Genomic DNA, 14,621 nt, shown 5'->3' with positions numbered 1-14,621 from the left:
ATTATGTCATTATGTCATTGCTGCTAGGTAAGCAATAGGAAGGAACGTTGTTTTAGCTACTGTATGATTTAAATGTTCTGCAAGGCTTTGTTGAAACAAGCATTACAAAGTACTTGTTTTATTATAGTCTTCAGCTGGAGGGTATTGTGAATAAGCTTTATGATCTCTCTCAATCCCTCTGTCATCCAGGATTATCAAGATGAAATTGCGGTCGCTCAAGAGAATAAAGTCCAGCTCCAGCAAATGGGAGAGCGACTTGCTAAAGCAAGCCATGAAAGCAAAGCTTTGGAGATTGAGTACAAACTTGGCAAGGTCAATGACAGATGGCAGCATCTTCTGGATCTCATTGCAGCCAGGTAAAATAGATGGTGCTCGTGTTGATTATCATCACAGCAAGCTAAACACGAAGTTGAAGCTTTACCTTAACCAACCATCATCCTTCTTACTTACTGTCCTTCTTTCTTGGCATTTATTCTTCATGATCCATAGTACCTGACATATAATGTCTGTGTTTGTTTTGAAATTTGATACTGGCGCTCAACCTATAACTGCATATATTGTAAGGGTATCTAGGCTGCTTTCAGGCTGTGGCTTTTTTGCAGGTATGATTCAACTGTATACCTGCAAATTTAGGTTACATAATTGAAGTGCTTCTGGGGCTCTTATGTAGTGTACACGGTTCTTCTCTTCCCCATTTCATCCTCACAACAATCTTGTGAGGTAGGATGGTGACAGTGACAGGCCCAAGGTCACTCAGGGAATTTCATGGCAGAGTGGGGATTGGAACCCTGCTCTCCCAGGTCTTATTCCAACACTCTAACCATTACGCGGGTGGCGCTGTGGGTAAAACCTCAGTGCCTAGGGCTTGCCGATCGCATGGTCGGCGGTTCGAATCCCCGCGGCAGGGTGAGCTCCCGTCTTTCAGTCCCAGCTCCTGCCCACCTAGCAGTTCGAAAGCACCCATAAAGTGCAAGTAGATAAATAGGTACTGCTTTCTAGCGGGAAGGTAAACGGCGTTTCCGTGTGCTGCTCTGGTGCCGGCTCGCCAGAGCAGCTTCGTCACGCTGGCCACGTGACCCGGAAGTGTCTCCGGACAGCGCTGGCCCCCGGCCTATAGAGTGAGATGGGTGCACAACCCTAGAGTCGGACACGACTGGCCTTCGGGCAGCGGTACTCCACACTAGATTTAGGTTGTGTGTATGACTGCATAGGAAAAAAAAACAAGTACTGAGTCTTCATTGATTCTAGAATGAAAAGTGTGTATGCAGCTAGAGTCAGCAGTCTGGCTGTCATTGCTCTAATTCCTTGCCCTATGCTGTGCGAAACTCTGTAAGGTGTAGCCAGCCTTCCTCAAACTGGTGCCCTCCACATGTTTTGGACTCCTATGCCCATCAGCCCCAGTCAGCATGGCCAACAGGCAGGGATCATAGAATCATAGAATTGTTGAGTTGGAAGGGACCCTGAGGATCATCTAGTCCAACCCCCTGCAATGCAGGAATATGCAGCTGTCCCATACGGGGATCAAACCTGCAACCTTGGCATTGTCATCACCACACTCTAACCAGCTGAGCTATCCAACAGACAGTAATGATGGGAGTTTGTCCAAAACTTTTAGAGGGCAACTGGTTGGTAAAGTCTACTCTAGCCATTGTGACTATTTTTACACAATTTACTCTCCTGTAAAGGTTTGGATTTTTCAAAGCAGATGCCAACACAGAAACATTAGTCTCATTATAACAGGAAGTGGTATTTCTTACAACACCTGTTTGGCTCCTCAGGATGTGGTTTTATAGAAAACAGTAGACCTAGAGTTGTACATGCATTCTGAAACCATTTTTGTTTATTTTGTACAAATGGTCTGCAGAACAGTGTCTCCAGATTTATCAATCCTATAAAGAGCAGTAGTTTGCCACTCATTAAGTCCAAAGGCCATTTTTACACACACACACACACACACACACACACACACACTCACTATCCTGCTTAGAATGCTTTCTAATGCATTCCTAATTTAACTAAATGAGTTGCTTCAGTGAAGCTGTTTGGGTTCTGCTGCTTCCTCTCAAACCTCCCAAATGTTTTGCTCAATTTCAACTGTTGTCATCACAGTTCAGCAGTTCGTAGAACACTGATCTGCTTTCATGAAGTCCTCAATGGTGGCTGCACCATTTTGTCAGGCCATTGCACCTTTACTGTCCATTTCCCCAGGTCAAGGAGGCTGGAATTTAGATGAAAGCTGTTGCCTCATCAGTGAAGCAGCTCAGACTGGGAGCTTATGCAGGCACTGGAGACTCCCCTGCTTCCTGGCTCTCAGCCAGGCCCTGATCAAAGCAGGTGTTTCCATGTGCTTCTCCCTCCTCCTGAGTAGCTCTGAAGTGCCTGCCAGCTGGTTGGAGCGCAAGGGTATCTGGATGCATTGGATCTTTGGGATCACTGCTGCTTGTTGCCCCAAGTACAGGCTTTATGTCTCCTCATGAGAATGAATGATAGCCATTCATGCCTAGAGGAAAAAGCAAAGACACAGAGGCTCCTCTGGAGTGGAGCTAATCCTATTTAGGTGTATAAAGCATATCTTGTCTTTCTCAGATATGCCCCACGTTAAAACCAGGTTATTTTGTCTCATGGAACTTTTTAGGAAACTCTCTAAGCCAGCCTAAATCTCTGTGCCACTGGGCAGTTTGCCCTAAACAACCATCTATGGGCCCAGAGGTTCTTTTTTTTGTACCATGTATATATTTTTTAAATTCCATTTCAAAGCTACGTAAGGAGTCTGTAAGTTCAACAATGTAGTGGGTTTCTACATCTGGGGTGGGGAGGGAGGAGATGGTTAGAGGCACTGCAATGTATGTCTCTCCAAATATACACAGCAATTGGTCTTTTTCACTTCTAACGTGCTAGAGGGCAAATTGGTGGGGGTGGTGGGGAATTGCAGCTGGGGAGGGAAGACTTAAGCCCCACCTAGCACTGGCTATTACCCATCCTCCCCACCACTCTGAGGTGCCTCGTATTTTCTTTTTAGAATCCTTGGCATAATTGCTAATCACATAATAATTGCAACATGTAGTAAGACCCTAAGCTTTAGAGTCCTGTTGCCAGATCTTGTGGCAGTAATTAGATGCTTTCCTTTGTTTATTTTGAAGCTGCTGCCGGTTTCTTTGTGTGGTCTCCACTCCTAGCACTATGAGAGAGGGATTGTATCTCTTTGAACACGTTCTCAATATCCCATGCAACTTTGCAAACCTTTATCATGCAACCGTTCAATAATATTTTCTCTACACTCATCCTTGCCATCTAACCTGTCCTTATAAGGAACCTGTTGCAGTGCAACAAGTGGGTTATTTTGATTCCCTTCCCCCTCACCTTTTTGAGCAGGGGCAAGGAACCTCAGACTCGAGGGCTGAACAAGGCCGCCCAGACCTCTTTATCTGGCCTTTGAGACTCTTCCCAGGCCCTTCACCAGCCTTCCTCAAATTCTTTTGCCTAGTCTGGAATGTGTCCTTGGACTGTGATAAGGCCTCTCGCTTGCCTGGGTAGAGAAGTGTGTTTCTGTGTTCTGCTTTCTCATGGCTTGGATGTAGTCTACTGCACAAGGTGAAAGTCACATCTGTTGCTCCACTCACTTTTGCCTCCAGACGTTCCCACCGCTGGCATGAGGGTGTTGTGGTCCTTGCTCAGAAAGCTTTCCCATGCCTGTGTTACGATATCTGTTTTTGATTCCCATCAGGTTCTTTCACCTGTCTCCTCTTTCCTTGATTACCTGTATGTATATAGCAGTACACCTGCCTATGGAGATTAGTATCATAATGCCCCTTTATGGATATTCCCAGGTGGATAACAACATTTCTCCTTTGATTTTAAATGTGACTTGTTCATCTTAACCCTTTGTTACGGTTGCCACCGCGTATCTCAGTATCCTTCATCTTCTTTCTCAGTTTAACGTCCAATAATAGCTTTGGTTAAGTTTAGGACAAAGTGTAGCTCAAAGACCCAGATGAAAAGTGAAAACAATTTATTTAAGTTTGCTCTTAATATAAGCAGATGGTGATGTTTGTATGTACTTGTGTAACTAGGTGGTTAATTTCACTTTGTTACAGCTACTTCAAATAGGAATGTGTGACCCAAAAGGATGCTGTCGCTTTAAGTGGGGCTGCATGCACAGCAAGGGATGCCTGTCATTTGAAAAAGATTGCCATGTGAGCTACACTTCCACCTTTAATCTGTAACACTCCTTCCCCCAGTTAACACTCTAGTAGGCATGAAGGACTTTTAGATTCAAAACCTTTATACATTCTTATAATAAAAAGTCTACTACAAAAACAATATGGCTTCTCCGCAAGCAACCAGAAGTGTCTACAACATTTCAATCAACAATGCTGAAATCAAATATTTATTTAATTTGCATCCTGCCTTCCCTCTCAAAGGGGCCAAGGTGGCAAGCATTGAATGTTTATTCTGTACCAGCAATGACCGTTTTGCACAGGGGTTGTGTTCCTGACCCCTGTGCATGTTTACAGAGCATGTGTGAGCCTGCTCTATCCCTACCAGATTGCAGCAATGCGTGCATGCACAGTCTCATGTACTTTGGACGTATTCAAAATGGTCATTGCCTGTACTGACATCAGATGGTTTCAATAGTGCCCCTCTGCTGAATAAAGGCCTAGGTCCATTGCAGCCCCCATGATCCTCTGATATGTTCCAGAGCAGGCTTCCTCAACCTCAGCCCTCCAAATGTTTTTGAGACTACAATTCCCAGCATCCCTGACCGCTGGTCCTGCTAGCTAGGGATCATGGGAGTTGTAGGCCAAAAAACATCTGGAGGGCCAAGGTTGAGGAAGTCTGTTTCAGAGGGTTAGCAACCCCTTTGGAACAGGGTGGGAGATGGCACAGGGAGCTGCAGGGTTAGCAAAAAGTGCCTCCCTCCCCAGACCCAAGATTGAATCCATTGCTGGATCGAAGAGACTTCCATTTGTGGAGGATAAAACCCAATACAATATTGGCTACTGAAACTGGATCAGCTCACTGACTCTGAATATTGGGATTCTAGGTGATGAAAGGTGGTGTATAAAAATAAACAATACCTCATAGTAAATTTTATTTTCAATCCCTTTCGTTGCAATTGCTAACATTGAATTTTTCCTTATTAATAATATGGTCTGCACACACACAAATTCTGGCTGTGAATGTACAACTCTCCATCCCAAAAGAGGTGGAAGGTTTCCCCCCCAAAAGGCACTTGAGAGGCACCCACTCAATTCCTATCTCCCATTTTCCTCTCCTGCCCTGAATGCAGAAGTGCTCACCTTTGGCTAAGCAAAGTGAAAAGCAAAGAAGGCAGTGGATGGAACATAGGAACCTGCCTTATATGGAGTCAGATCACTATTACAGCCCAATATTGTCTTCAATGCTCCATTCAGGTGCTCCTGTTGGTGAATCTGCATAGCCTCAACCTCAACACTGCCCCCCCTTCAGGTAAACAGCAGCAACATCGCTGCCAGGAGGCTGTTGCTTCAGCTCCACCATACCAGGTGATCTGCTCTTCCACACAGCACCCCTATAAATCATTCACTTTTCGTTTTAAAACTTCTTTCGTTGATATCACAGGAATCAATCAATAAGAACCAGCTATTTCAACATTTCAAACTTATTTCCCAATTCAAAGGAATATAGTATTTCTAAAACCACGTTGTGATCCATTTGGTTGATTGGGTAGATAAAAATACATTCAGTAAAAATAAATAAATTGACTATGATTTCCCTCCCCCACAAAATAGAGTGTCCATGTCTATCATTTTTAAACACATTTTAAATTCCCTTGCTGTCAGTATAAGTGTTACACGTGTGCTTGTGTGCCTCTCATTAATACCAATGGGACTTGCTTCACTGTGGCTGGTTTGTGCCCAAGTTTATTGATATTCATTTGGAGGGGTAGTGCATAAAATCATTAAACAAGGAACGTGCTCAGTGCCAATTTCTTTTGTATCTTTACTCAAGCTGTAGTAAACTTATTGTGAACTTAAACTTTTTCTCTTTTCCTTACTCTCTTCGTTTTTTTAATCCCTTGCCTCTTATAGTCCAGTAGGAATTCTGTCTCTTATAAAAAGAAATCACCCCAATATTACCCATCAAAACAAGGAAAGAAACACACAAACCTCTGCTTTGTTTACAGTAACCGGGCACATTTTCTCCTGGACAGTTGAGTCTACAACTGTTCAGAGTCTGCAGTGTAGTCTCCCCCCCCCCTTCCCTCCCCCATTCGTGGCCTACATTCCAGGAGATCACCCTGGCACATGTTGATGAATGTAAGTTTTATTTAGAAACATGACCACTTGTCACTGCTTGGGCTCATGTTATCAGGCAGTGAGTTACTAACATTTGTTGGGAGTGTGAGCGTTTTGTGTGTGCACATGGTGCTCTGTGTGGCACACTCTTGAGAAGATTTTGGACTGAATGTTCTTAATTTTTGTGCTGGAAAGCTTAATGCTGGTGTTGGTGGATTTATGGGCCGTGAAGATGGCAGATGACCGCAGTGTGGATTCAGACCTCCCTGATTGCAATTGCGATGTGACAAGGCATGTGAACATTTTGATTCATTATTTTTTTTTTTCTTTTATGTGTTTCTTTTCCTATTTTAGACCTTTTCCATGTTGAGTAGGTGACTAAATGGGAGCTAAGCGCTGATAAACAGATCCTTACATTTTATAAAGCACAAATGTTTGCAGTTCTGGAATGAGCAAAATGACCTGGAAACAACCACCCCGCTCATCCGAGTGACTTGCTCAGTGAAACTGTACACCTAGTTTTACTGCCAGTTAAATGCAGGATCACAAACTACACATGAGCCATAGCAGAAAATGCATTTGACTTCACAGTCTTCCATGTGCTGTAAAGGAGGCACAGAAAAGGGGTGGCGTGGAGACTGGTTTTACAGAAGTATTTCAAGCAGGATATATGCTCTGATCCTTGCTATCAGCATTCTGAATTTATCTTAAACCACCAAAGACACACTAAATATTACCAGCAAGCTATATATAGCATTTTATATGTTACTTATTTCCTAAGAGAATGTTATTATAAGTGAACCTGTATCAGAGCTGCAATACAGCCTTCTCAGTCACTAGGAAACATATTTATTTTCTTCTTCTTCAGTGCTTTAAGTTCTAGATATAGATATATTATCTGAATCCAACTTGCTTTTTTCCCTAAAGATCTTAAGATCTGTATAGTTATACCTTGTAGAATTGAAATAAAGCTGGGGGGAAATCTGAAAGAACCTTACACTTCTTTTTTTAAAAAAATTAAAAAACCATTACAAGTTATTATTAGAAGCCAGCTGTCTGGCCTAATCATGATTCTATGACTTCATGATACAATATAGTGCACTTGAATAATAGTAAATGCATGTTCAGTATAAAAATACTTTAAGACATGTATTCGTCTAGAAAGAAATATCATAGTGTTTAATGGTACCAAAAAAATTCCCCGCACATGCATTCTTAAAATGATATAAAAATGCCAGATTACTTAGGATTTAAACTAGTTAGTGTAATGCAAATATAAAGTTACTTTTAAAGTTACAGATATTTGTTAATGAAGAATAATGACCCTGGACAATTAGATTAGAAAGTGAGCAAGGTCAAATGGTTAAGATGTGGGCTGTAAGGAATGTACAGCAAGTCACAGGGGACTTACTGTACTTGTGTATCAGGCTTGCTAAATGTATATAACCTTGTTTAAACCTATCATGTGATGATTTCAAGCTGCTATTTTGAACATGAGCTGTCTGAAGCAAGAGAAAGGACTTAGACCAAGCTTCTTAAAGCAGCATGCCTAGGGATTTTCAGAATCGCTGCAGGTTTTCCTAGAACACTGACTCCCAAGGATACTGCTGCATATTTACCTCAAAGGAGATAAAGGCTTCTCTGTCTGCAGCTGTGCTCTGTCTCTCACATACACACAACAAGAACTACATTCGTTTCATTGTCTTTCATGACATTTTCCTGCACATCTATTTGAGTTAGTATGTGTCCATGTTCCCACACAACTGTGTTTCCTAGATAACATGCATGCAAACAAATCCTATAAGCCCTGGTTCAAGCCAGAGAGCAAAACGGCTGGAGTAAGCCCATGGACACATGTTTATTTTCCATGTGGTTTGAAGCACAAATTATGTTGCTAGGCTTAGTCAGGGGATTTGCCATTTGATGAATGAAAAGCTATTGATAGCTCTGTCATGATTTCTACTTAATCTTCTCCAAACCCAAAGCGTGTGGATATATCCCTCAGGCTTTGATTCTAAGCTTACCTAAGTTTAAAGCAGGTTTACAATGTGAGGTTTTGGTTCAGTTGCTGGTGTTTAAAACTAAAAAGTGTTTATTTAATTCACACTTTCCTTCAGGCAGAGATGGAAAGCTGCCTGGTATGTTGCCAGAAAAACCTGCAAAAATGTCTAGAAGAGCACCCAGGTGTTTGCTTTCCCTGCCCCCCCCCCAATATAGACATAAGGAAAATGCTGCAATTAATCTCAATGCCTTCATTTATTATCTTATTTTTACTTTTAATCTTTTTCGGTATTGCTGTTTCATATATTAACCAACCAGCAAGCAGGAAATTGTGCCTTTTTTTCAATCCCTCTATAGACATAAGTGAGTCTTTTTCTCTTCTGGCATCACTTTATTTTTATTTCAATGTACAGTGCTTTTAGCTCCACCTGCAATTGTGCGAATTTGCACTGTGAATGCTTCACAATTACAGGGTGGGAATGCATGATTGCGACTTTTCTACCGCTTTGCTTTTTAATTGAGACCATCTGTGAGCGTAGTAGGTAAGCCACACCCTTTCCATGCGAGTGCGCAGCAGCAGCCCTAGGGTGTTCAGGCATGATGGGAAAACAATGCTTGGAGATCAGATTGGGACCTGTCAAGCTAAAGATTCTAAAAGCTGTACATGCACAGAGTGGACCTATGTACATTTTGGTTTAGGCTGCTCTCTCCTGACAGACTGGCACCTATTCCAGCACTTTGTGTCTGAAAAGGCAACTATTTCATATACTTTTTGGAATATGTTATATTTAGAGGGCAATATCCAAGGCTCACATTGGGGCAGGGGTGAGAGAGCCTTCAGTGAAATCCTATCTTCTGGGTACTCTCCCCACCACAACCATTTTAAACCAAATTATGCCTGCTATAGCCATCTAAATACAGGAGCCAATTCCTAGGGGCTGAGGTCCCTTTGCCCCCCCAATAAAATATAGGAGGGGGTTGCCCCCAAAGTTAATGAGCATTCCCATTCAAATAGTGTGCATGCACCACACCTTGTGATCAATTATTGGGGGGGGGGCTACCTCTTTCTTCTAAAACAGCTGCTAAGGAAGGTAGCACCCTTCTGCGCCCTGTAATTGAACACTGTAAAAACACTCTGGCATATCTTTTATTAGGAATCTGTTAATTAAAGGGAAATTATTTCCCATGGGGTGGGGGATCCGTGTAAATCATCCATAAGTTTGTTCATTATTTTTCTTGTTTTGAAAAGAATTGCTTCATCTGCCTTCACTAATTTTCCTTGCTAGTCTTTTTCAAGGCTAATAGGGGTGAAATTGTATGTAACATATTTTGCTTTAGAAATATTTGATAGATTTGCTGCCATGAAGAAAATGAAAGTTGTAAAATCAAAGTAAATACTTTGGGCGCATTTTGTGTGTCATTGTGACAAATAGTACTTGGTTTTCTAAATGTATATGTTCTGCTTCTAGGTAGTATTTCTTTCAAAATCATTTAGCCTTCAGTTGACTATCACATTTATGTTGTGAGAATAGCAGTTTGTTTATAGAACACTCAGCCACTACCGGGAGTTTGGAGAAAAATTTATAAAGCACTTCTTTTATTTGTGTGTGTGTTTTAGAGTGTATATTATAAGAAATATATTGTTTTAAATTTAAATTTGAATGAGAAAAAAATACAATTTAATATAACATGCTGTAGCCCTTGGAAAACAAAGTGAATTTGTATTTAGTTGCTTATGAAAGTTACTTTCCAAAAGCAGCCAAACAGAATTGTTAATTTTCTTGTTACACACCAATGTACTTCTAACAAGGTTTCAGTAAAGGCCCCTGCAGATTAGTAAATCTGTTCCTACTGAAGTTGACAAATGGCTGTTTGAATATGTGAACCAGCCACTTCTTTTCTCTACATGATCCTTTCCATCATGTGGAAGGTCCTGTGGAGAAGTATAAGTGCTGAAAGCCCACACCTGTTTTCTATGCAATCCGGTATGTGGGAGTAAAGAAGTACTTAATTGTACAGGGAAGAAAAAATAAGCAAAATAAATTGGCCCAAAGATTTTTAGGGCCAAGTTTTTTTCTGTTTTATATTCAGCTTTTGTTTGAGCTGTGCCAACGGTTCGTTGTGGATATAGCTTAACCACAAAAGACAATACACTGTTCTGCATCAATTATGTTGTTAGAGATCAAAATGTTGGCAAAAAGTGCAATCTTGGGTTGGGGAAAAATGCGATAGCCCCACATGAAAAGTTATGCACTGATTAAAGAGGTCTGGATTCCCCATAACAACTACACAGTTGTTGCACTAAGAAAAAATAACCTGAAAAATTCTGAATAATAGCTCATTTCTTTGCTAATCAAGATAAAAGTTATGGTGGCTATTATCAATGGCAAACACTACTTGGACCGAAATGGGTACCAAGAAGTCTTTTCTTTCTCTTAACAGCACTGCATCTTGAAAGAACTACTTCTACTGTAAAAAGAGTAGTGCTACAGTAAAAAATAATGCTACAATTCACTCTTACATCTGAAAGCATTTTGTTGTTGTGTTTAGTACTTCCAGTGTGTTCTGAGAACTGAGCTGTAGAGTCTAAGACTTCAGAAATAGGGTTTGTAGAGATACGTTTCAGATTTTTCTATGTACTGGTATATTAATCTCACAAAAATGTTTTCCTACTTGGCAGTGCCTTCTGTATCAAGATGTGGTCATGAAATAAGATACATTTTGTTAAAAGTATAGGCCCTTGTTTATAATATTTGTACCTAAGAGTGTGGTGCTCAGATGTAAAAGCCCAACTACTTCTGTACAGAAAATTACGAGAATAAATATGCTGTTTAACAATGCAGACTATTAAGTAACATACTCATGATCTTGCCTGTGATCCTGCAGGATGAAGAAGCTGAAGGAGACCCTGGTGGCAGTCCAGCAGTTGGATAAGAACATGAGCATCTTGAGATCTTGGCTTGCCCACATTGAGTCAGAATTGTCCAAGCCCATTGTCTATGAAACCTGTGATTCCGAGGAGATTCAAAGGAAACTAAATGAGCAGCAGGTAAAACAAAAATTTGAGGTAGAAGAACAAAAAAAATCATGAAACACCCACACTCCCCATTGCACAAAGTTGAGAGTGATCCAAGTGTGGTACAGGCTTGGGCCTGCTGTATCCAGCTCAATATTGCAAGAGGGCAGTGAGAGGAAGATGCCCTTAAATTTCATGGCAGGTGATGCTTATAGCATTACTCTGATAGAGTCTTCTGCTGTCAACATGGAACTGCTCACTGACCCTACCAAATGAGGTAAGGCACTGTGATGTTATGTCCAGAATGTCAGCTTCTGCTGTAATTAGCTTTTCATTGTGTGGGAGTTTTGGAGTGGATTGCAAGGCACTGTTTACTGCCATAGACTTGGAGGAAGCCTTCTGTGTTTGTACACTGCAAGCATTATAAATGCCTGAGACTCTCCATATTTGGGGATACCAAAATATATGTTCATCATTGGCTGTTTTTAAACCTGTGCTTTAATTCCTTTGCATGCAGAGTTGCATGAGCTATACAGAAATAATGTTTAACTTTCAAGCTTGTGCATAACCTGCAGAGCCATGAACACAGAACAAGAAGAATGAAGAGGAAAAAAACCTGAGCCATTGTTAAGATGTTGAGCATTCATTGTATTGTTTTTTGGTTATATGAATCTGTAGTCCTAAAAATGCCCTTTAGAGATCTCAACTCTCCATTTTCTTCCCATACATTTACTTAATTACAAGGTTTTCTTCTTGTTTTTAAAATAATTTTCGGCATACCCCATTCTAAGTGCTTGCTGCTGGTTGTTATAATATTTCACATAAGAAACATTTCCGGTCTCCATATACCACCCAAAGAGAAGTTTTATTACAATATGGCTCCCAATATTTATAAGAAAGTAGTTCTATAGTATCAGGCAGCCACAAAGAATGGTTGTATTTTGCAGTGTATATATGACACATTTGCTGTTTAGTCGTATCCAACTCTTCATGACCCCATGGACCAGAGCACGCCAGGCACTCCTGTCTTCCACTACTTCCCGTAGTTTGGTTAAACTCATGCTGGTAGCTTCGAGAACACTGTCCAACCATCTCGTCCTCTGTTGTCCCCTTCTCCTTGTGCCCTCAATCTTTCCCAACATCAGGGTCTTTTCCAGGGAGTCTTCTCTTCTCATGAGGTGGCCAAAGTATTGGAGCCTCAGCTTCAGGATCTGTCCTTCCAGTGAGCACTCAGGGCTGATTTCCTTAAGAATGGATAGGTTTGATCTTCTTGATGTGTTAATGCATTCAGGGGATCTGCAGTTGTTACTCTTGATACTTAAAAGGAAACCCCCACCCCCAATCATGGAAGAAGAATCATACCTTTTATCCTGTTTTTCCCCACATCACACTGCTAACATACATAGACAACTAATGTTAGCAGTCCTTTCTGCAAGTAAGCAAGATGCAGTCACCATAGGCACCGAGTGTGGTTCAGGGCACCCACAGATTTTTTATGTGGGGCAGCACAAGTTGGGGGGGGGTGTGCGCCTGATATAAGCATGCCCAGTGGTGGAGCATATGCTCCTGCTTAGCACACCCCCAAGGGAGCCCACTGCACCCAGACCGGCCGGGTGCACTGCCCAGCTGAGGAGAGGACAGGCAATGCTGCTGTGACATTCCTTCCTCTCTCTGCCTCCCAAGGCAGACCTGACCCAGGAGCAGAGCAGAGCAGAGGCTGGGAATGAGGGACCTGGCATGACCAGCCCAGTGCAGGAGAGGGGCAGCAACATTGCCACCTCTCTTCAGACTTGACCGCAGAGTGGAGCTCTAGCTATGCGCCAGAGCTGGGCTCCACTGAGGGAGTCTGGGGGGGGTACCTATTTGCACCCCCTCTCAAAAATGTGCCCTGCCCACAGTGGGTGTGCTGAAATCAGACATGTGCACCACAGGCATGCTGACGTCAGACGCACACACGCAAGCGGCCCCGGGCAACCACTATCTTGTGGCCAAGCCAGCGGACCTGGCAGTAACACTGTACTCTTGTAAAGATTCATCAGGATAGCAAGAGAATGGGTTAGTCTCTTAGAGGCACAGCTCTTTAATCACTTTAAAAACCTGAATTGTATCTAAAAAGATGCATGAAGGCAATGCAAATTGGTGGAGTGTTGCTTCATTTTGCAAATGGGACAAGCAGTTGTAAATTTTGCTACTGGAGATTGATCCAGAAAAGTTGTGCACTGTGATGCTTCCAAATAAACAGCTTGGGAATCCTATTCTTCTGCATTATTATCCTCCAATTTCAGTGTAACAAAAGTGTGAATGGCTATCAGAAAAAAATCCATATAGGAGTCAAAGAATCATAGCTCTCTCACTACAACTGAAAAGCTACTTTTGGCAAGACCCAGCTGTAGCTTTTACAATGTCTAAAGTGAAAAGGCTGAGCACAAATTTACTCATTACCTTTACACTGGAATGGATGGATTAGTCTATTTTGGGTCCACATCAGTTTTGCATATGACCATTCATAAGTCTGTGTTTCTACATCAATCTGCAGCTTTAAGAAAGTATCCAAACAAAAATGTGCATTTGGATTAGATAGATAGATATAGCTATATCACAAAATTTCTAAATGTATTTTGTCCTAAAGTTAAATGCAGTGTTTTGAGTATTTTCTTTAATTAAAGAACTGCAAAATTCAGAGGAATTCAAAATTTGATTCACACATTAGTCCAGGAGATGTTGCATTTTGCATAGTTAACCCCCCCTCCAAAAAAAGCCAGCATGGACTGGCGGGGAGAGGGCAGATCGTTCCATCTGGCAAGCAGAAACGCTTGGGCTGATAGAATGATCGCCTTGGCATGATGTTGAATTCCACCCATGGTGTCTTCTTGATAGAGCTCACTATATTGGAACTTTTCCAGTCTTTCTGCTTCTCCAAAGCATGTGTCTTCAGGAAACATGCCACAGGGCTAAGATTAATAGTGAAATCCTACCTAGAAAGTTAAATGGGCCTCACTTTCAGATAAGTGTACATAGGATTGCAGCCTCGGGGTTTAAAGGCCATAGACTGGCTACAATGAAATGTATTATGTAGATTTTGACTGGGGCATACAGGTACATATGGGCACAAAATTACATTACCTGGTTAATATCTAGTCACATCTTGCTTATGCAGATGTTTTTCATTTGGAAAAGATCACAAGAATACTGTATGTGCACATGCACAAAAAATAAGAAAAAAAGCTTTAAATATGGAAAATATAATACTCTGTAATACTGTGAACTAAATTTCACTGAACTCAGTGAGACTTATTTCTGAGAAGGTCCCAGAAAAAGGATTGAAC

The 14,621-nt window shown here is 41.6% G+C and overlaps 1 protein-coding gene across 16 annotated transcripts in view; it reads left to right on the top strand.

The window, feature by feature from the left end:
* SYNE1 (spectrin repeat containing nuclear envelope protein 1) overlaps positions 1–14,621 on the top strand; it is a 278,820-nt gene that overhangs the window by 227,873 nt on the left and 36,326 nt on the right. For 15 of the 16 annotated variants that reach the window (XM_081854278.1, XM_081854273.1, XM_081854275.1 and 12 more), the window contains 2 exons: positions 190–356; positions 11,166–11,328. In XM_081854278.1, coding sequence (XP_081710404.1) covers positions 190–356; positions 11,166–11,328 — 330 coding nt within the window. Of the gene's footprint in view, positions 1–189; positions 357–6,373; positions 6,570–11,165; positions 11,329–14,621 lie in introns of those variants that run through there. The other variant, XM_081854267.1, reaches the window with a different exon arrangement.

The sequence above is a fragment of the Podarcis erhardii genome, assembly GCF_964252035.2.
Source record: "Podarcis erhardii genome assembly, chromosome: 3".
NCBI classification, from domain to species: Eukaryota; Metazoa; Chordata; class Lepidosauria; order Squamata; family Lacertidae; genus Podarcis; species Podarcis erhardii.
The sequence above is the reverse complement of the archived record's forward strand: the minus strand, read 5'-3'. Positions and strand labels throughout refer to the sequence as shown.